The following is a 21,788-nucleotide window of genomic DNA, read 5'->3' as shown; positions in this document are numbered from 1 at the left end:
AAAAAAAAAAAAGTGGCAAAACCAGACCCAGGCCAGGCAATATAAACCATATCAGACAAACTCATGCACAGCGTTTGACAGCCAGGGCTAGGCTCTTTTTAATTGGAGAGACAAAAAACCCAAGTTTTAAAATACAGCCATTGAAAAGACGACGAATTAAGAAACATGTAAACACAGCAGAGGCTTAATTACAGGTTGCACTGCTTGGTTTAGTACTTGAACACTCCCCCCTGCCTGATGCTGCCCGGGTGAGAGGGAATGACCCAAGTACTCAACAGAACCACCCAGCTCAGGGGGACACAACTGCTCGAGTAGCGTCTGCCCCTTACCATGCTAATGAAATGCTTTTCTAAAGTACCTTGTCCTGGAGTGACCTTATGCTTCAACTTCTCTCTAAAGATGCTCCGCACACCTGCTCCACCCCAGACAAACAGAGGGCCTCGTGGATAACAGGCTGAACGGTCCGTTTACATTAAGTAAAAATGGGGATCATTTCTAAATTCTGATTCCACACGTAGGGACACAGGGGCGAGGGGCACAAAGTAGGGAAAAAACCCAACACCCACCCAATGTATAGACTCATGTACCTTTCCCAAGTAAGCCCTCCAGAAGCGATGAACAGATGTTTAATAGAAATCTCCTCACAGTGCATCGTCTTGCAGACAACTATCTTACACCCAGTACTGATGCTGTTTGGCCAGTAAACAAACCACTCCCGGAATGAAGAGACATCTTCATCCATGGGGTTTCTTTAAGACCACATGGCCTACAATCGGGAGGAGTAGGCAAGGAAAAAAAATTCTAGGTAGGATGGGAGTGGAGGGAAAGCTAGAGGGCGGTTAGGGTGCTGCTGTGCTCAGCCTAGCCATGGTAAGGGAGTCTGTTATCCCCAGGGGCTCCCAACGGGAGCTTCGCTTCTCTCTAAAAGATTGTGTATTGCCACAGCACAGGTGGTTCCCCCTAAACAGAGCGGGGAGTAGGGCGAACGTCAAAAGTGACGTCCAGATTCCTTTGCCATGTGAGACCTGCGGCAGGTTACCAGCCCTTGCCCTGGCATAACAAGGTCATTGTCTAAAGTAAGCTTTTGCTTCAGTCTTAGGAAGACACGGCTCCAGCCCACGGCACAGACTTCTCATGTGAAGAAAAGCAAGCCACGTCTTCACAATTACAGAGCAGAAACATGGTGTGACACAAGCATTCAGCAGAGATGAGATCATTAGTGTCCTCTACAACAGAGCGAGACTGTCCAGCTCTACTAAAAACCACAACCTTACACGTGGTGAGTAAAAGATAACTTACTTTGGCAAGCAGAAACACACATTTATCACTGAAATACAGTAGCTGTCTTAGTACATAAAAAGCTCCCCTTCCCACCCAGGCCCCACTCCCTCCACCAGCACTGTTCCACTAAACAAAGCAGAAGATACTTCCACTTCCCAGCTGCAAGACAACTGTTCTACGTTCAGCTGTAGGACAGAGGCAGAGGACGTTCATTCCAGAGTCAAAAGGAAGCTGGACAAAACCCTAGCGAGCCACAAACTCACAGGGAAATCCAGACAAATCCCACTCGATAGAGCTCATATCCCAGCATTTAGGGCAGGCTCGTCTCTCCATCTGGTAGGAGGTCTAACCACTTGCTTCCTTGAAGGGCATCTGAACAGGATGGATATTCTCCAGACTCAGTCAATCACGTCTACAAAGCCACATCTAATTTTTAATGGAGGAGTGACTCCCTTCTGGGAACATTCTCGTGATTCTACTTAGCTGAAGACTAAAATAAGCTTATTTCAGAAAAGAAAAAACCCGCATTCAGGTTCTCAGTTCATAGCATGCCCTCAGACCTCATTGGTGATTTCAGCTCAGACTTCAGGAATGTGTATCTGGAATCAGAGAGCTCTACCATCCTTCCAGTTGCTGCTTGGCTTCATCTAGCAGCTCTCACAGGCCATGAGCTTCTTAAAACGATTGCATCCACTTTCTGACTTTACTAATCCACATCCTGCAGGCGCGAGGGAGCAAACAAACCAGCACACACACGTGCTCCTATACTGCCATCTGTCCCTACTGCAAAGCCTACTCTGTCACAAGGACGCAGACATGAGCAGGGAAGCGTAAGGCCACTCCCAAGAGAGCCCCTATTTATCTCTTACGTTCCAAAACTATTCTCTAGACCTCCCAAGGCTGGTCTTCCCCTGCTCTGCAGCAGCGACTGGGACCTGTGTGAGTGCAGCAACCAGAGAGACCGAATCCCAGGGGCACTCAGGCAGCTGCCGGGACAAGACTAGGTAGGCGCTGCTCTTGGCCAGGAGCCTTCCTGCCCCCACTCCTTGCCCACTCCAGCAGCATTAGGACCTTCACTGCTCTGCCCAACCTGTGCCACCTCCTACTGCACTCGCACGCCTCACTCCCTCCTGCCAGCCACAGCTCCCCCTTGACACCACACAGCAGTCAGGAGCTCCACGGCAAGGACACACCAGCACGCCTGCTGCGCTCCGCGCGGCTGTGCGGCAGTCCCAGGGCTGAGTCAACGACATTACAGAACTGTTTGGGACAAGGAATCCAACACCAGAGTGAAGAGGAAGGGGAGACAGCGAGGGGATAACACTAAACAATTTCAAGTAGGCCACACCTCAGTCTCTGACTTCCTCCTCTACCTTCCAGCTAGTCAGTGTGTCATTCTCCCTCGTGAAGATTTCAGAAAGGCAAGAAAAATATCCATCCTACACAGCCCCGAAGCAACCTCCACACCGCTGGGAAGAAGCAGCAGATTTGGCCTTCACTTCCTCTCTCCCTCCCCGCGGCCACGCTGAAAGTGTCTCGGGGCAAAGAGGAGATCAGGCAGTTCCGCAGCCTCCGGACACGTGCCTCAAAGCAGCCGACCTCAGAGGAATGTAGTCGATTGGGAAGCACTGAGGTACCTTCAACTCCGCATCACCAGCGCTCCAGCTTGCCTTGCCCTCCCCTCCCCTTCCCACCCTACGAGTCCTTTGAAGAAAGGAATTAAGTCAAAAACGGATATTTATTTTCATGAAGTCTCTGAAGTGTTTTTTTCTTCCTCCTCGCTGCTGTCCCCACTGGCTCCACAGCAGCCTTCCTCTGCGTGGCCTCTCACTGCCGGCCGTTGTTCTCTGCGGGCTGGCTGGGGGTCTTGGCCTCGGTGTGCGAGGACGTCCCCTCAAACCGCTGTGAGGCGATGGCTGCTTGGTGGGACATGCTCTTCCTCACTATGTCTCCTTTCCGCCAAAGCACCACCTCCTGTAGTAACACAGCCAGCAAGGCTTGTCAGGGCTTGAGACCTTCTCCTGGCCCCACCCAGACCCAAAGGCTGAACCAAGCTGCCAGGCGAGCAGCTTGCACCCAGGGAGAACTCAGCCTGTGCTGGCGTGTTCCACCCGCAGCCGTGCACATGAGGCCACTTGCAGTGGCAAGCAGAGGCCTCGCAATGCTCCTGACAATTTGGGTAGAGTGCTCCTCCCCAGGATCTGAGCACGCAGAGGCAACCCACTGGACACCGAGGGCAGCTCCCTCCTATTGCCGTTGGCTGCCACGTTGGAATTGATAAGGTGAAGCACAGAAAGCTCCACCACAGGGCAAGAGAGCAGAAAAGAAGTCCCAGGTGGGCACCTTCTACACGGCCACCCACCACCATGCCCATCTGACCTGCGTGGACTGTTCCTTCTAGACCATCTTTGCACACTCTAATTTGTCTAGTCCTCACAGATACTCAGTCAAGAACATGATTCTCCCCCTCAATTCCCAGAAGGTCCTTATAACGGAGTATACCAAGTGACAGTCTAGAGGTGCAAGAAGAACTAACAGCTCTGCTTCTCACCTGCTGTTTAAAGTAGCGTCTTTCTTCCTCATCGATCAGCACCAGATTGAGGTAATAACGCACCGAGAACTTCTTGTTGATGTCCCTCATCGTTGGAGTCAGCTCGTAGCCAGCCAGAAAGAGTCTGATGGGAATGGACTCCCCTGCAAAGTGCATAGAACCATCAGCACAGACAGAATGCACAGATATAAACTAGGAGAGCACCAGCAAATCAAAGAGCTTTGTGAACATTTCCACAAGTGGAGTAAGATGAGCTAAAAGACCTTCAAAAATCAGTACGCATGGTCCATAGCCAGATCCTGCCCTTGCTGACAGCTATTCCATCTCCACTTTAACAGCACAGGATTCATTTGTGACCTGCATCAAGACAGCACTGCAGGAAAAAATGAGTAAGGTGACATTTTCTCTGGCAGGTGACTCTGCTGGGCAATGGAACTGGAAAACAAGTGGCACAGGAGATTGGCACAGAGCTAGAACACCATCTTTCTGCTCCAAGTTGCAGCAATGCCAGCTGGTGGCCCATGCCAACAGTGAATTTACATCTATTCCTGGTTCTGCCACTGCTTCGTCGAAAGAATTAAGTCATTGCAACTCATTACGCCTCAGTTTCCCCTCATCCTACCAGAGAAGGAAGGGGATCATATTTAATCACCTATGTAAACTGTGTAAAGGGTGCATACTACTGCTGAGCACACAGATTCAGCTGCAAATACTGCAGGACGGGTACTCCCACCCCAAAAGACTTCAGGAGGGGAATTCTGAAGGGCTCATCTGCCTTCTCACCTCTCACAGGTGCCCCATCCATGATCTCGTATTTAGCTATTGTGTCATTCTCATGATATACGTTGGGTCCGGTCCCTGTTGTTTCTCTCTTGATGATATCTATCTCCATGTGTTTGATCTTGATTCGCACCAGCAGGAAGTAGATCTTGCCGACAATCACATCTTTTAAATGATACCTAGCACATGAAGGAAGAAACCCACCACAATCAAACACTGCCCTGCAGACCAAGACTCAGACTGAAGAGCAGGCACTTTGCTTTTATCCACGGCCCCAGCTTTAAATTTCAGATGGCGTATCAAACACCACCTCCACTAGGCTGCTGTAAACAGCACTTCATCTTTCATCCTCCACTCTTTTGCAAATCAACATGAACATTTAGCACAATCAGATAAATTAAAAAGAGAATTTCAGGCTGAATATCTGCAAGAAGCCCCTGCAACAGCAAAGCCTCCAAAACCCAATTTTTTAGGTCAATTAATACTAACCCAAATGTTACACTGCAGGGAGGTTTGCATCAGCTGGGAAAGATGCATTAAAAGTAGTTTAAGAGAGCTGTTTCCAGCTTTCGTGCCTGAATTAAGGTCCCACTTCAGCTGCATTGTCTGGTAAAGAGCAGACGCTCTACTTGGAAGACACCTGGCAATGCTGATCTTGCCACGGATACAGGGGATGCGAAGTTACTGCAACAGCCTCACGCTGTGCTCCAAGCTCAGGAAGGCACGGCCATTGCTTCCCACTCCTCGCTCCAGAGAGGCACAGCTATGGGCAGGAAGAGGAACCTAAAGATCCTCAGCCAGGATCCAAACTGTCTGCCAGCCTTGCTGCAGCCCATGAGCTAAGAAACCCTTTGAGGATCACACACAAGAGACATGCCTCGGACTTCCAAACCAAGCTGTCCCCTGTAGCAGATGGTTCCCCAGAGCCACTGGCTGCTCCTGAGACACTTACTTGGACTTGTTATACTCGAACTCAATGTGCAGGCAATCCTCAATCCCCACCTCCATCTTAATAGAGGAGTTGAGCTCCGGGTAGGTGCTCAAAGTGTGCACAACTATGTCCATCTCCTTCACCACATCGTTCAGTCTGCGGCTGACGGTTGCTCGGAGGAAATACCTGCGAGGAGAGTCCCCCTCCTAATTAGGGTTGTACAGGTAGCAACGGAGACGAAGCAGGGAGGGACAAGGGGCTGAAGGAATTACGCTGGGCTATCCAAGCAGACTGGCTTCTGGAGCAGCCAGTACCCCATGTTGGAAAAGACAGAAGGGCATTTTCAAATGGAAAAGCAGACTCTTTAAGACTTCTCTACCCTTTCATGCATTTGTGAGCCCGAGTTACCTAAGCACCATTTTGGGGATCTGCAACATCTTGCACATATTAAACCCACTGCCCTTTTGCATGAGATTAGATCACAACGGTCTCCACAGACACACCTCTTTCTGCAGATCTCAGAATTTTCCAAACCCTGCCACCCCTTCAAAGCCAGTGACTGGATTTCAAGTCAGCCTAGATGTGAAATACAGTTTGCAACGTACGAACAAGATACAAGCTAGGCATCTGTTTGCATATAGAGCACAATTAAAGTCGACAAGACTGATTACAAGGCAGCAAAAATGTCCCCACTGGAGACTAAAGCCAAACAATTTCTTTTGATTTTTGAATTACCAAATAAATTAGAAAGCATTTGGTTGATTCAGAAGGGGCTGATTTCTGTTGTCACTTAAATGGGGCAAAACAAGTTCCATAAAGCCTGATGCATGCTTATAAGAATAGAGCCCCCAAAGACAGCCTTTTACAACTCAGCCCACCAAAATTCATTTGGAGTTACATTACATGCTTGCAAGGACATCTGGGAAGGGATGCTGCACTCCAGTGTCACCACAGTAAATATCAGCATTTGCACACTGCACAGAACCATAACTGGGGCCAGCAAGGGGAGGAGACTCACCGTAACTTCACATTCTGCCCCGTGTAGGACTCGTAAGGTTTTTCCACATGTGTGAATTCGAAGTCAAATGTCTGCGATTGAGTGAATTCACCAGGACGGGCCAGGTCTTTCACCAGAGACACAAACTCGTGGTGGTTTCCTCGGTCATAGTAGAGTTCTAGTAAGACAGAAGTCCAGGTTAAGCAGTGACGCTTAATCCCGCATGACACAGTGAGGAAAGGCAGGAGATTTCACAGCTACAAGCAACTTTCTTGCCCAGATCACTACTTCCTTCGCTGTTGAGAGAACCTACCAGAGGAGCCTGTGGCTGCAACGTTCTGCGCTCGTTCACTGCTCTCCATCGGAGCCAGGAGCAGGCCAGGGCAACAGGAAGGAAGAGGGGCCACACAGCCTCACCCACCACACCGAATCAGGAGCTCGGCTCACCTTAGAGTGACATGGGTCACCTATTACCAACAGTAATTATGTTCAGACTGTTTGAGGAGAGGAGCCAGCAGCTCACACAATCCCAATAATTTTCTACACAATATTCCAAGCCAAAGGCATTGCCACTGTAAAGAGAGGAAGAAACACCACTGCTTCATTGGAACAGCAAACAGTGACAGAGCAAAAAAGGAAGGCTAGGAGTCTTCCAACTGTTCCTGCTTATCTTTTGACAACAAAGAGTTTGAGTGGTCTTGATTCCCACCAGGGAATAAGTGTAACGGTGGAGATCCTCACCGACTGCACAAAGCCAGTGTTCAGTGCATGACTGCCACGTGTGTGAGGAGGCAGTTGAGTCAACTGTTCCACCAGCCCCTGGAGAACACATTAATGGCCATGCGAACACCGATGAGGGAAGAGCATTCACCTTTGGAAGAGGCACTGTTCAAGCCAGCTCAGGTAACCAACATGGTCACATTGCTTCAGTTTTCCCCACAACCTTCCTGTGTCAGCAGGAAACAACTACGCGTTTCCTCGTTTAATGAAAGCAATCCTCTCTCCACTTCCACAAAGTTTTCTCCCTTAAGTCAAAGCAACAGAAACTTAAAAACTCTGCAATTTGCGTTAACAGCTCTGTATTACACATAACCATCAATGAAATCTGCCCTTCCCAACCCTGCGTGTGAGCCATGTGACTACAAGACACCCACACAGTCCTTCTGAAAGGTAAAGCCGTAGCCAATCTGATACGGTTAGTTGAGGAAACAAAAACCTAAGTCATCAATCATATACACACAAGTTCACTGTCAGCACTAAACTGTGCAGAGGAGGTTTCTGAGAGGTATCACTAGCGTTCAGGAACTGCAGTGAGACTCAGTTCTCTGCTCCTTGAGATGCACAGTGAGATTTCAGCTTTTAAGTAACATCTGTTTCTTACACCCCTTTGCTCACCTTATCTCTATAATGGAAATGTTGGCACTCCAACACCCCTCACTCACCCAGACCAGCGAGTGCCATCAAGCCATTTAGGCTGGGCAGGCAGGTGACATAAATAAACCAACTCTCTGCACTAAATACACGTCCATTGAGAGGAAAGTGCTTCTTGACGTGACAGGGAGAAGCTGCGTGCCACATAAGAAGAGGAATATATCATCTGCCCACACGATGCAGAAGGCAATGATCGGATTTAAAGCAAGGGGAGGCAAATGTCAGTGCACCAAGTCCTCTGCTGCCTCAGAAGAGCACAGATTGGCACTCTGCAGCCTTAAGAAGCGGAAGGATTGACATTTCCCACACCTCAGAAGACATTAGCATGTCAAACAGGTATGAGCTGTAATTTCAGGTTTTCAGAGCTATAAAGTTTCCAGATGAAAAAAACAACCTGCCAACGTTTTGGTGGCATGCTCAGGACATGGTAACTGCTGGTGAATTGAAATCTTAAATGGGTTCCATGCTCACCAGAGACCGCTCAGGGCACAGCGTTCGCAGTCTGGAGCAGCCATCTTCCCTGGGACACGTCACTCCTTTACATCTCAGTCTCCCTACCTGTTAAGTTGTCTCATGTAGATACTGACCTCGTGGCAGCGAGAAGTCAGAGTGTAAGGCAAGCTGTTTTGAGATGGAAATTGTTAAGGAAGCGTCATCGCTTTAATAAAGTGGCCTGATGGACAAAAAGAAAGGACCGATGTGCAGCCACAGCAGCTCCTAACACACCCTGCTTGGGCAATACCGTGAAGTCAAAGCAGTTATTCTAAATACGCATGGCTCAAAAGTCTTCCAAAATGGGGAATGAGAAGCAGGCAAGGCAGCACAGAGGAGACAGAGTGGAGCAGGAAGCGAGGTTCATGTTTAATTTCCACTGCCCATCATAATCAAATAGGAGGAGGTCATAAGCTAGCTCCTGAGGAGTGGGCTCACTTACACTCCATCATTTACGAGCTCTCTCTGCCTCTCCTCCCTTTTCTTTCCAAAAGGCAGTGTTACATGCAAGCGAGGCCAGCAAAAATATTAAACAGCAGTATCGGGGTTGGGTGGGAAACCCTCTAGTTCACTTTCTTACACCGCCTGATTTGCAATGCAAAGGTCGCGGGCCCACAGCTCGCGCAGTGATTCCGAGGGTTAAACCCGAGCACCGAGAGCCACAGACGTGAGGCACCGCACACACCACGCGCAGTCACATCACTGGGAACATCTCGAACTTATTTTGGCTTGTGGGACTCGGGCACATCCAAGAAACACGGGCATCTCCATGCTGCTCGAGGAGTGGGTGTGGCAGCTACCTTTCCTCTAAGAAAGCAGGAAATGTTGAATCTGAATTGGTTACACGCACGGATAACCACAACTTTTGAACAACTTGAAGTTGCCCAGCTAACCGTGCAGCGGTCACTCAAAGAATAAGAAAATAAAAGATGGACTCAGCCGAGCTGAGCCCGTAGGCCTCAAGGAAGCTGATCTACTCGGGTAAAACGCCTTGCGAGGAAGGGGCTGGGAAGGTGCAGTTGGTGAGTTGAGACGTACGGGCAAAACCCACCCGTCTTCACCGTCCTCAGCAGAGCCGCAGCTTCCCTAACCGCATCCACAGGCACCCAAGAAACGCAAACGGGCAGCTCGTCGGGCTGCGAATAAAGACGGCCTGCAGAACACAGCCCCAGAGCTGGCATTGCTGGGCTGTCCGGGCTCAGACCTGCATCTGCAGGACAGGAACCGAATTTTACCCGGCCTCCGAGCGCGTGCGTTCTGGAGCCGAAATCGGTGACCGAGCAGCGGTGAGAAAATAGGACGAGAGAACAATGACCTGGAAAAGGCCTGGAGCTCCCTCTTTCCCGCTGGAGCCCCGAGCACCCACCGGGCCGCCCGGTTCGGAATCATTTCGGGCGGCCGTGGGAACCGCCCGCGCTGCAAAACCTCCTCCGGGCCCACGAGGATTCCCGAGCCGTGGGGCGCAGGGAGCGGCATCCCCGGCGGAACCCGGGAGGAAGGAGCCGCTCTCCCCGCGGCGCGGCCGGGGCCGGGGCCGGGGCGACGCCCGGGTGGGGATGTCGGGGACCCGCCGCCGCCCCTCACCGATCTGCCCGATGAACTCCACTTTGATGCCCTGGTGCTCCAGCCGCTTGTTGGGGTGCTTGAGGGTGAGGACCACCCGCCCGGAGACGGTCTCCCCGTCGTAGAAGAGGAAATATTTCTCCTTTTTGCCTTCCTCCGTCTTGTGCTCCACCCGCCGCCGGCTCTCGGCGTCGCTCAGCACCAGCTCCAGCTCCGCGCTCTGCCCGAACCCGAAGAAGCTCATGGCACCGGGGGGTGGTGGCGGGCGGCTCCCGGCCCTGCCCCGCGGGCACCACGGACAGAGCTCCGCGGGGACCGACGGCGCCGGATCAGGCCCCGGCGCCGCGCCCCCCCCCCACTCAACGCGGGGCGGGGAGCGGCACGGCGGGCACTGAGGGCCAGTAAGGTGTGTGTGTGTGTGTTTGGGGGGGGGGAGCCCCGCAATGCGGCAGGGATGCCGGGGAGGGGGGCGGCGGAAGGCGGCGGGGGGGCCGTGCGCCCCGGTTGCGGCTGGAGGGAGCCCGGCAGCCCGCCGCCCCGGGCCCCGCACCGCGCATGCGCCGCGCAAGGCCGCCCGGCCGGGGCCGCGCCTGCGCGAGGCGCCGCCCGTTTCCCTCCCCGAGCCCCTCCCCTTCCCCGGTTCCCGCCCCCGCGCGCAGGCGCGCGGGTGCGCGGCGCGCGATTGGCCGGTTCGAAGGGGCCCCGGCGGCGGCGGCGGCGGCGGGATGGCGGCGGCGCGCGGGCTGCCGCGCGCTCTGGCGGGGTGGCGACTGCGTGATGTCAGCGCAGGTGAGGGGGGGATCCCCACCCCAAACCCCCCACCGCACCCCCCCCCCCCAAACCCCCCCCCAAAACCCCCCCCGGTGCCTGGGGCGGGGGCTGGGGGCGCTGCCAGGGCTCCCTCGGGCTGGAGAAACTTCCTCTCCCGCGCTGCGCTTTTCTTGTTTTTATGGTTTTTTTTGGTTTTCTTTTTTCAGTGTGGGCGTCCACGGTCTGGGATCAGGATTTCACCGAAACGGAGCCCCTGGACGCCAGGACAGCGGAGGCCGTCGCGGAGGAGGGGCTGGATGCTTTCACCGAGCTGCACCGGTCCCTGTCGCCGTTCGCGGCCGAGGGCCGGGAGGACGCCGCGGTAAGGGAACGGCAGCGGCTGCCGCCACACGCCGGCCTGCGCCGGACAGACAGACAGACAGAGCCTGCCCAAACTGCCCTGCCCCTGCGTGCCAGCGTGCCTCAGGGGGAAGCTGCTCCCAACGTGAAAAAAAATAATCGAATACAGTATAAATTGCACACGGTATCATATCATTATTAAAACACATTTTAAGATATATCTCCTATAATGCATACAGGCAGTTGGTTGCAGTGGCAACTCTTAAAAGGTGGATAGTAGCTACTCATAGAGAGCGTTGTTATTACAGGGCTCCTCACTGTTACTCCCCTGTTTTCCCTCAGAATATCTGGACCTTGTTTGCCGAAAACAACTTCTCTACTCACACTTTCGTGGCCGTGTTGCACCACTTTGTCCAAGCGGGCCAGCACAGAAAAGCTAACGTGCAGCAGAGGCTTTACGCTCTTCATGCGGCTGGGCTGTACTTCCTACTGCTGGAGCTCCCAGGTGGGCCAAGGGATGGGCCTCTTCACTGCTGCAGAAAAAAAACATTGTGCAGGCAAAATTAGGTTTCTCCCATTTCTAAGAATTGCAGGTGGAACAAGTGATGGCGTTTGAACTGTTTACTTGATCTCCCTGCAGTCCCTGCGCATCAGGCTTGGCCGTGGTGGCCAGTGCTGGTCAGCTATTCCGGTCTGACAGCAGCTCTGGCTCCTGCCATAAAGTGGCTTGATGGTCTCAGTCCGGGCCCGCGTTGCCATGCACCTTCTGAGTAGTTCTGTAGGTCGATGGGGGAGTCTGCAGGGTACACAGAGCTGAAACCTGACGTAACCCACGCACAAATCCAGGGTGGGTGAGGAGCGGATGCAGAGCAGCCCCAAGGAGAGGGACTTGGTGGGGGGAAAACTGCCCGTGAGGCAGCACCGTGTGCTCACAGCCCAGAACCCACCCGTGCCCTGGGCTGCAGCCAGAGCAGGGGGGGCAGCAGGGCCAGGGAGGGGATTCTCCCCCTCTGCTCTGCTCTGGGGAGCCCCCCCTGCAGTGCTGGGGCCAGCTCGGGGGCCCCCAACAGCAGAAGGACCCGGAGCTGCTCGAGCGGGGCCAGAGGAGGCCACGGAGATGCTGGGGGGCTGGAGCAGCTCCCCTGGGAGGCCGGGCTGAGAGAGTTGGGGGGGTTCAGCCTGGAGAAGAGAAGGCTCCGGGGGGACCTTCGAGCAGCCTCCCAGGGCTTAAAGGGGGGACAGGAGAGGTGGGGAGGGACTCTGGATCAGGGGGTGGGGGTAGGATGAGGGGTGACAGTTTTAAGCTAAAAGAGGGCAGATTTAGGTGAGATCTAAGGCAGAAATTGTTCCCTGTGAGGGGGGTGAGGTGCTGGCCCAGGGTGCCCAGAGCAGCTGTGGCTGCCCCCTCCCTGGAAGGGTTCAAGGCCAGGTTGGACGGGGCTGGGAGCCCCCTGGGCTGGGGGAAGGGGGCCCTGCCCGGGGCAGGGGGGTGGCACTAGAGGAGCTTTAACCTCCCTTCCAACCCAAACCGTTCTATCGTTCTATGATATTCCTCATGTTTGACAGTAATATGCAGTGAAGGCAGAAGTTTATTCCTGTTTCTGCTCTGTTACTAGAGAGGATTTCACTATGCAGTGCTTTTGGACAGGTTCATGTGTGAAATCAAGTGTTTTTTTAAAATAACCAGCAATTAGAGTTTTCACAGCAGTGTCCTTTTGTATTCAAGGCCAACGCGTACTGTAAAGTTTTGCTGATATTTGTTGTGCAGCATGTTACCAGCTGGGAGAGGTCAATCAGCTGGTGATCCTAGTGGAGAATGTCTTCGCTGATAACATGTCATCCTCATGCAGTTTGGCTTTGTTCAAACAATTCATTTTTTCTTCTGAACTTTCTTAGGCTTCCAGGGCAATGCCTTTCTCCTGGCCATCTCCTTGGCTATCAAAGCAAATGGAGAGGTGGCCAGATGATTTGATGCACTGTCTGTATTTTGTCTGGAAGATGGTTGATGTTGTCTTTTCTGGCCAGGCAGCATAGCTAACCAGCTGTTCCATCAAGTGATGCTTGATAAATGTCTTTACACCCTGACAAAATGTTGGCCTCAAGAACAAGATCTGATGAAGAAAAGAAAGAAGATGCACACTCCAAGCTCTCAGACCAATGCAAGAAGAAATAGAAAGAAAGGAAAATCATGCTGGGATGACAGTGTAAGATGTTTGTGTAATCTCTTCAGATATAAATCTGTATTAATAGGCGAATTGTGGGCAAGCTATTTCAATTCTAGGTCAGTGTGATACCCTTCCTCTTTTTCACCCCTTTTTTAAAAAAATTCTTAACCTTTTATTCAGCAGTTCCGCTGTGTTCTTGATCTTCTACCTATTATTAGGAATTTCAGAGGTCTGATGATTCAACATTAGCTGCAGTTTCCTGGCTGCTGACTAATAGAAAAAAAAGATTATAGCCTATTTGTCTGTGGCATATTGTTAGAAAGCTCAGTAGCAGAGGAAGAAACTAATTTTTCAGGAGCAGAGGAAGAAACTAATTTATATTGGCTTCTTCAAGAGACCTTCAAGTTAGCATGTGACCAGCTTGCAAATGGCATTTACATTTCTTTGCCAGCTTACTGATGGGAAGTTAAGGGCTAAGCGCTTCGGTTAGCTGCTCTCAGATGCTTGTTCTAACATTTATATGTTTGGGTTTTTTAAATGGAATTGAGAATTACACATCAGAAATCCTGAGAGAACACTGGTGCCACAGGGTCACAACAAGCAAGGGAAGAGGGTCATAGGCACATTGGGAATTAATTGAGATGAATCTCCAAGTGTCAGATTAGAATTCAGATAATTGTCTTCAGCTCTGAGGGACTTTCTCCTTCACAGTGCAAATAGACTGTGTTGGAGCTTTCTTTTTTTGTAGCCAACTTTCACCTTTCTGTTTGTTTGTTTGTTTGTTTGTTTGTTTGTTTGTTTGTTTGTTTGTTTGTTTGTTTTCCCCACTGTTAAGTACATTAACTAATCTGAAAGAAAAGATTTAGGATTTTGGATGTGAAAGCATGTAGGACCTAGCCTGAGAATACTGTGGGACAGGATGGTGCTGTTTCTCCTTTCTTCCAATATAGATGGAAGAGGTATTGGATGAGGAGGAGGAAGAGGATTGTGAAAGTGCTTACTTTTCAACGGATGATCTCCTTCAAGTTCGCAACTCAACCTTCCTTCTTTTGAAAAACTTCTTGAAATTTCTACAGAAGTTCTCCTTAAAAGAAAAACCTCACTTTATGCAGAACTGCTTGCAGGTAATAGAATTCAACTCAAGGAACCTTATGTCTCCTCGCACAACCTTTTTGGTGGATGCAGAGCACTCCATAGCCACGGGAGCAATGGCAGCCCTGCCTTTCATAAACTGATCCCCTGGTTAGACTGTCCTCAGGGTAAATGTTGGAGCGGGGTGCCTGCTCCGTGTCTGTCTCTTATACTTAACAATAGCTGGCTGGTGCCAGCTGGGCAGTTGGTGTTTTGTTCTGGGGTGCTTAACCCTCGCCGGGGGCTGGGAAGACGCAGCACATTGAGCCTCCGGGCTTTGGGGTCTGCTCGTGTTCTCCTTCAAGGGAGGTGCTGTGGTTTGAAAGTTAGGCTCGGGCGCTCTGTGGTCTGACCCTCAAGCACCCAAGCAGACCTCCACGACTTGCCCTCCTGTGGATTAGCTCAGTTTGGCTGTCTTTCCTTGCAGATCTTTGTTGAAATGACGAGCTTTGAGCCAGTGGTACACGAGTTCGTCTTTACAGCAGCAATGTGAGCAAACGATTCTTAAAGTTTATACAGTGCTTTGAAGAAGTAAAGTGCTTGGTGTTTGTGTTGTTATTGTCCTGTTTATACTAAAATGAAGGTGGTGATTTCTTTCACTAAAGATAATTAGAACGGGTTCCACCTATCTAGTAAACAACATTTAGTGAATATTGAATGCTTTCCAGCCTATGAGCACATTTCGTTGTAATAGTTGTGGTAAATGTTTCTCTGATGGCAGATGAAGACATATCTCTTTGCTTTCTTTTGCTTAGGAATGTTAATGCAGCCAAGTACATTCCTGAGCTGGCCTATCAAGGACTGCGATTACTGTGTTCCCCTCTACATGATACAGAAAATACGGTAAAAGTTGGACAAAACACTTAAAATCCTCACTGCAGTATTGAAAAGGAGTAGTTGTTTCTTTCTTCCTCTGCACGCCATTTCTGCTTGCATGTTTTTTACTTTTTACATTAGTTTTACTTTTTGTGCATGTGCACGTTTGCTGGGTCAGAGGCAGGATGCTTTCCCCACCCCTGTCCTTATGTCTTTTGTCTTGTATGATGGTGCATTTTATGTGCGTTGAATTTCGTGCTCTAGTGACTCTTGTGGCCAGTTAATCGAAAACAGGGTAGCTACAGTGGCACTAGATCACCATATCTTAAAAAGGAGAATTCCAGGTTTATGGTATTTGCCTGGAATTTTCTTGTTTCCTGCTAGGTGGAGCTCCAGCACCGCTTGGTAGTGTGCCGTGGTGTTGGGCTGAGCAGCAGTGAGGCCTGATGGGGAATGTTATGCGCAGATGATGGTGAGCAGGGTTGGTTCTCATTTGGAGAATACCCTGTCATCACGGAACATCCAGTTCTACCAGAAATGTGTCTGCAGCTTTACATTTTGTATTTTGTTAAATTGTCAAGCGCCCTGTGTCATCTCCCACTTACCTGTGTGCTGCTCCTGTGGATGGGGCTTTTGAACTTTGGGTGTGACCGTGCTGCTGTGTTTGTGAGTCTCTCTAAACCCACCTGAGCTAGTCTGGAGCCAGCAAGCCAGGGTATTAGCAGCTGTCTAGTCAGGAAAGCCTGGAGCTCAGTGCACGCTAACCTGACACACACCCAAGTGTCTGCCCAGCTTTAGCAGCCTTAGACCTGCGTGTTTCAGCCTCCTTGGTTTCTCAGTGCAGCACAAGCTGTTCAGAATCGTTGGCGTTTGTGGTATCAGGAAGATGTAGTAGCTCCCCTTCTCAGACTCTCCTCATCTTCCCTGCCTCTCCTGTTTGCCTGCTGACAGGATAATGAGGTGTGCTGTGCTCCCAGAGCTGTGGCAGGCAGGAAGCTCCAAAAGTTCAAGTGCACGTGGTGGTAAAAAACATGCATTTAGTTTAAGATTTTTTTCTGTGCAAAAAAACAGTAGATTTCCTCTAATTCCAAATGTTTCTCGCGAATTGGAAGTCCAGTGCTTTGGAGGAGATGTGTTGGTGTTGCCAGGAAGCCCTTCCTGGGTCTCACCAGACTTGTATGAGAACATCACAGCCAGGAAAGATGTTGTGGGTGTTAAAGAATGGGTCCTCTTTGAATTATTCTGCTAGGAGTCATACTTGGACAGCTGCTCTTATTTGGGCCTAAGTTTGGTTTAGAATTATTTTATACACCCGGTCAGAATGCGTATCCATGGGCTCCGGCTGTTACTGACACGGACCTGAAAATAACCTTTTCTTTCCAGATTCTTCGTTGTGTCTTCCAGCAAATCCTCAATGTCATTCTCATGCTGAAAAGCGATGCGAGTTCCAGACGCACAGTCCTTGCAATCACATCGGCTGTGATCGCTGCCAGGAATCAGGCTATAAAATTCATCAGGTGACGTACAGAGCTCTGGCACTACCCTTCGTGAGTACGCCTGCACTTTCTTCTGGCGTGCCTTCGCTTTACTCTTTAGTTGATAAAGGGAGGAGACAAACCGGCACTGACTTTTTAAGTTGCTTATGCAAATGAGGTTTAATTAAAATGTCTGTAATAGGAGTTTAATGAACTTGCTGGCAGAGGGGAAAGAAGGTTCTGCTTGACAGAAAAGTGGCAGAGTGGAAGGGACCTACCTCCTGTATTTTGCTCTGTGTCAGTTTTTCAGGTTTCGTAGTCTACTACAAAGTATTGTAAAGAAGATAAAATATTAATACGGTGCTCACTTCCTGGTTCTTTGCTTTCTCCTGCTTAAAGGTGTGTTTTGCCAATGTTTATTATTCCCCTGGTGTGGGGGATCCGTGTTATTGGAAAGTGTGGTTTGTGCAGAGAGCTGCAGAGATCATATAGTAAGTAGATGGAGAATGAAGAAGCTTTTCATAGTGTCCTTCTACTTGTAGGAAGGTATTGGAAGAAATGTTTTCTGCCTGCAAAGCCAGGTTAGTGTAGAAAGTAAGTGGGTCTGCTCTCCCACCATGTCCTGTTGTGCTAGCGCTCGTGATTCCAGAACATGCACTTTTCATGACTTTTGAATTGTGTTCCAAAAGGAATGTCCTCAGCTTGATTTGTGCTCTAAACCCAGCCTTATTACAATTTGTTTCTTTGTCTTCTGTGCAGTTCTATAATAGATGAGCTGAAAGAAGTTGTTTTCCCTGTTCTTCGAATATTGCTGCAACATATCTGTACCAAGGTATGCTAAGCTTTATTGCATCTTGAGCTGAAGAGCTTGTGTGTGGATACGCTGCAGTATCTGTAATAGTGAGGAAATCCATTTCTACAACATTTTGTAAGGAATGAAAAAACTTCAGTCATTTGCAAATTTCTTGACAGCCTGGTTGTATTTTGTGTTGATCTTTTTCGAAGTTTTCAGACACCTTAAAAATAGTGTTACGCTGTAGGAGAATATTGAAGGTGAACATTTCCCCCCGTCGTTCGCAATTGATTGTACCCTACTTTTGACTTTTCCAAAATTCACAGTTGCTTTTAACGCTGTTTTGATAGAGGAGAAAGAGATGAATGATGAGAGCTCTTTGCCTAGCTAACTATCTGAAGACTGCCATGTAGAATTACTGCCTCTGAATTTAATCTAAGCTCCACCTTTGCCTTGGGGAATTTGCTGTGTGGTTGTGGGTGAGTGGTGAGGTAGTGACCAAGGAGGCTGTGATTGTTCTCCAAGTCCTGGCCGAATGTGACCACATCGCCTCATTACATAAAAAAATACTTAAGCCCTGAAATGCTATTCTGGTTTCTAGGGCAGAGCATCGAAGTATCACACCATGCAATTGCCCTTGTGTTTTAGGTCCCAGATAAGGCTGATTATCGCACATACGCCGCACAGGCCTTGGTGAATTTGCTGAATAAACTCCCTTGTATGGAGTTTGCTGACTTCATCGCTTGGCTGTATAAATACTCACGCAACACTAAGGTAAGTACATCTCCTTGATGTGCCAGGGTTCAGATACAGCAGTACTTTGAAGATGAAGGGTTCAGTATCAGTACTGAATATCTGTCTTGTTATTGCTGGTCCCTAAAAACAGGTGAACGGAGTAGGCAGTGCCTTTGTCTCTGCTTACCTAAACGGAGTGCCTTGTGTGCTTTTTCTTCCCAACAGACTGCCTACAGAGTGTTTGCTCTTGATGTAGCGTTAGCTTTGTTGGGTGTGTGCGAGAGGAACGTGGACAGCTCCGTGTCCCTGGACCATCAGAAGTTTCTAAAGCATAAGTTCTTAATACAGGTCATGGTGTTTGGCCGGTGTTCGGACAAATCACCCGTGGTCCGTAGCAAAGCTTTAAGCAGCTTTGCCCACTGTCTTGAGACGAAAGCTGCTGCTACCTTGGAGAGTCTACAGGACTTATCACAATGCTGTAAGTATTACAGCTACATTAGGTAGTGAAAATATCTCTTCAACTTTCTGGGAAATAATTAGAGGGAGATGGGAGAACTAGCTGTCAGGAAGTTAAAAATCTGCGCACAATGTCCTTGTGTATTGTGTCATAATGAGAAGTAATCGATGAGTCTTGCTACTTGCGTAGCAAGTATCCTTCCAATATTTGGAAAGGATTTATTCTTGTATGTTGGTTCTAAATAGATTCCTCCGTGAGATACCTTTGAAGGATATTTACAGATGACTGAAATCGCTCATTAAAAAAAGAAAAAAAAAATTCATGCTTGCCTGAAAGCTGATTAAATCTTGAGTTGCCTTTTGCTTCTGCTAAGTTGTTTTGTTCGTGATTGGCATTTTGAACTCCCTCAGGTGTGGTAAAGGCCAGATGGCACAGTTCAGAAGTATGTACATAGCATCCTACGGTTAGATTACTTGCCTGAAAAAAATTTGGAATGACAGAATATCCCAAATTAAAATACTTCATTTAATTTCTTTTTTTATTTCTTTTTGGCAGGGTCTGGCCATACAGACTTGGAAGCAAACACGAACGCTGAGAGTTTGATAGTCAGTGCAGAAGGTATAGAGTCATTCTCTCATAGTAAGTCTCAGGCTTTTCTTGGCATGCCATTTTTAAAGAATAAGCATATCTATAAAACCTAAGGCATGCACAAGGCTCTGTGTTTAACAGTGAACCAATTTTCTGGGCAAACATGCCTCTTTTATTCTTAAACTTTTACCTCTTACTTTCAGCTATGTCCAACCATCCGCTGAAGACCTTACCGACTTTCAAAACGGTTGAGCTGACAGACAGCAGCAAAACTGCTGTGCTTGGTGGTACGTCAAAATTATACCAGCTTTTTCAGATAACTTTTCGAAACCTTAATTGAAATTAGACTTTCTGAAGTGTGTTCGTTGTCCATTTTTCAAAGAAAGTGGAGAGAGCTTTCTGCAGAGCTGTTAGAATACACTTACGGGTGATGAAGGGGGTGAAAGTGCCAGCCATGAGGAAATACTGTTTCCACTCAAGTCTGAAAACTGCATTTAATCTTGAAATACTGATGTTCTGTTATACTAATGTAGTGGCAACACTTGTTGAAAAGCAGGTAATTTATTCTTTCCAAAAAGGATGGTAAATGATGTGGGATATAATACTTGTAGCTCCATAAATTTAAGGGTAATTAAATCTCTTGCTCCAGTGCACAAAGAACTAATATGTTTTTACTACATAAAACACAGCACGTTTGGTTAGCACTGTTATGTAGGGAAGAATTCACTTCTCTGCAGCATCAGGTACTGGCTGGAGTTGAAAGCAAAGTGTGAGGTTAAATGGACTGATGCAGAATAGCGAGCAGCTAGTTCTAATTTGTTGATAGCATGAGATCAGCGTGTAAGTTGCCTTTTGTGGCCATGATGTTCCTTCTCAGAATCTCTTCCTTTCTTTTCCTCTTCTCTGTAAAAGCTTTTCTTCCTAACCTTTAGGCCTCTGCCAGTATCTTTGCGCTCAGTTCTTGCTGTTCACCTCTCTTGAACTGCTGACAATTCAATTCGCTGCTTGGTTCACATCCTGCATTTGTGTCTTTGTTACACGTCTCATGCTGCTCTTCACATGGGATCTCTCTCCATATCTCCGTGAGCCAGGCTCCAATCTTCTCCATTGAAAGCTTTCTTTTAAAACATTTCGCTGATAAATTTCATTAATCTGCTCTTTCAGATAGAAAAGTCCTCCAGGCCACTTAAGGTATTGTGTATTCCCTGCTTAGTTGCAGACTCCTTGTGGCAGAGGATGCCTGGTTTTGTGTTTGATACCCAGCTGAGCATACTCTTGGCACTTGGCAAAACAAATTAAGAAAAGGATTGGATGAAAAAGGACTGTCTGGAGCTCAAGAGGATAGCTGAAATACAGGGCGCTCTGACTCAGTCAAGGTGCATTAGCAAAACTGTCTGGCACACGCTTGTGTTTGGCTTATGCCTGTGCTAATTTTGCACTTCTATGAAGACCGAACAGCTCATATTTTAGAAGCGAAATAAATCTCCGCCAAGGATGGTCAGAAAGTGCTAAATGCACAAGGACAACGATAAGAATGGAGGGGATAATCTGCAGGGTGAGGTATGCACTGCAGAATTACCGCTGCCCAGCAGCGTACAAACAGCGTGTTCCCTCGATAGTGTTCAGCTGTTTAGAGCTCAGGTTTTTTGGTTGGTGATTTTTGTTGTGGTTTTTTTTTTTTTTTTTTTTTTTTCTTTTTCCTCTTTTCTATATCGCTGATTAAAATCGATGTCAGTTGGCAAAGCGTGATTATTTAGCAGATCTGGTCACCTTCACAAGAGCTGGACTATTTTAATGGCAAAGTCCTGCTAGTAGAAAGGTTCTGTGATTTTTCTGTTGAGCCGTTCTCAGGAGGAAGATGCAATTGCAGTTAGCTGCCCAGGAAGAAAGTGCAGATCAATGTCCCTTTGTTTCCTTTGGTAAAAATTTGTTTTCGAACTACTTTTGATTAGTTCCATGTGACTAATCCTGTTTCTGAATGGCAACAGAGTAGATCTCCACATGAATCTCTCTAGGCAACGGATCTCCAAATTTGGCTTATATTTTGGAAATCTTAATGCTGTAAGAAATACAACAAAGAGCAATAAATAAATAGAAACTGTAAAAGCAATGGTAGCATGCTTGAAGTCAGTGTTTGCAGCTTGTCAGTAGTCTGAATGATTTGAAAGGTGAGAAATAATTGATTGTGGCTCTGTATATTCGGTTGTGTGTTCATTTAATACTTAACCAAGATGATAGTTTATTTTTCCCAGGAAGGTGCAGAAATAAGTATGAATGGCTATGGAAAGTGTAATTTGAGGCCTAATGACGTTCAGGGAAGGGAGATGTGCTCTCGTTTCCTTGCAGACTCTTTGGTGGTTCTTTGCAGCTGCCATTCTGCAGCCTCAAGGAATTCAGTCAGTTCATAAATGGAGTAATTTCCCCTCTGTAAAACACAGCGGTTCGTATATTAGTACTTGATCCTGTGTGGAGCTCTGAGACATAACTCACAA

General features: G+C 48.5%; 2 protein-coding genes across 5 annotated transcripts in view; one reads left to right on the top strand and one right to left on the bottom strand.

Moving 5' to 3' along the window:
- Window positions 1-64: 64 nt before the first annotated feature.
- VPS26B (VPS26, retromer complex component B) lies at window positions 65-10,613 on the bottom strand. The gene is made up of 6 exons (XM_042800655.1): window positions 10,048-10,613; window positions 6,562-6,718; window positions 5,565-5,729; window positions 4,616-4,791; window positions 3,833-3,975; window positions 65-3,255 (listed from the first exon to the last, which is right to left on the bottom strand). The coding sequence occupies exons 1-6, from the start codon at window positions 10,268-10,270 to the stop codon at window positions 3,109-3,111; spliced, it is 1,011 nt and encodes a 336-aa protein (XP_042656589.1). The 5' UTR covers window positions 10,271-10,613; the 3' UTR covers window positions 65-3,108.
- A 116-nt stretch (window positions 10,614-10,729) lies between these two features.
- NCAPD3 (non-SMC condensin II complex subunit D3) overlaps window positions 10,730-21,788 on the top strand; it is a 28,910-nt gene continuing 17,851 nt past the window's right edge. For 2 of the 4 annotated variants that reach the window (XM_042800380.1, XM_042800379.1), the window contains exons 1-13: window positions 10,730-10,815; window positions 11,004-11,158; window positions 11,479-11,641; window positions 13,162-13,340; window positions 14,252-14,425; window positions 14,860-14,921; window positions 15,188-15,275; window positions 16,632-16,765; window positions 17,483-17,555; window positions 18,165-18,290; window positions 18,477-18,729; window positions 19,264-19,347; window positions 19,500-19,583. In XM_042800380.1, coding sequence (XP_042656314.1) covers window positions 10,752-10,815; window positions 11,004-11,158; window positions 11,479-11,641; window positions 13,162-13,340; window positions 14,252-14,425; window positions 14,860-14,921; window positions 15,188-15,275; window positions 16,632-16,765; window positions 17,483-17,555; window positions 18,165-18,290; window positions 18,477-18,729; window positions 19,264-19,347; window positions 19,500-19,583 — 1,639 coding nt within the window. In that variant the 5' untranslated portion in view covers window positions 10,730-10,751. The remainder of the gene's footprint in view (window positions 10,816-11,003; window positions 11,159-11,478; window positions 11,642-13,161; window positions 13,341-14,251; window positions 14,426-14,859; window positions 14,922-15,187; window positions 15,276-16,631; window positions 16,766-17,482; window positions 17,556-18,164; window positions 18,291-18,476; window positions 18,730-19,263; window positions 19,348-19,499; window positions 19,584-21,788) is intronic. The other 2 variants (XM_042800382.1, XM_042800381.1) reach the window with 2 other exon arrangements.

The sequence above is a fragment of the Tyto alba genome, unplaced genomic scaffold, assembly GCF_018691265.1.
Source record: "Tyto alba isolate M040663 unplaced genomic scaffold, T.alba_DEE_v4.0 Super-Scaffold_32, whole genome shotgun sequence".
NCBI lineage: Eukaryota > Metazoa > Chordata > Aves > Strigiformes > Tytonidae > Tyto > Tyto alba.
The sequence above is the reverse complement of the archived record's forward strand: the minus strand, read 5'-3'. Positions and strand labels throughout refer to the sequence as shown.

Bases quoted from the DNA above. Each gene is read 5' to 3' on its own strand.
- VPS26B (XM_042800655.1), bottom strand. From the start codon at position 10,270: ATGAGCTTCTTCGGGTTCGGGCAGAGCGCGGAGCTGGAGCTGGTGCTG. The intron at 5,730-6,561 runs GTGAGTCTCCTC...CTCTCCTCGCAG, and splicing joins GGGCAGAATGTGAAGTTACG to GTATTTCCTCCGAGCAACCG. The intron at 3,256-3,832 runs GTGAGAAGCAGA...GTGTTACTACAG, and splicing joins GACGCTACTTTAAACAGCAG to GAGGTGGTGCTTTGGCGGAA.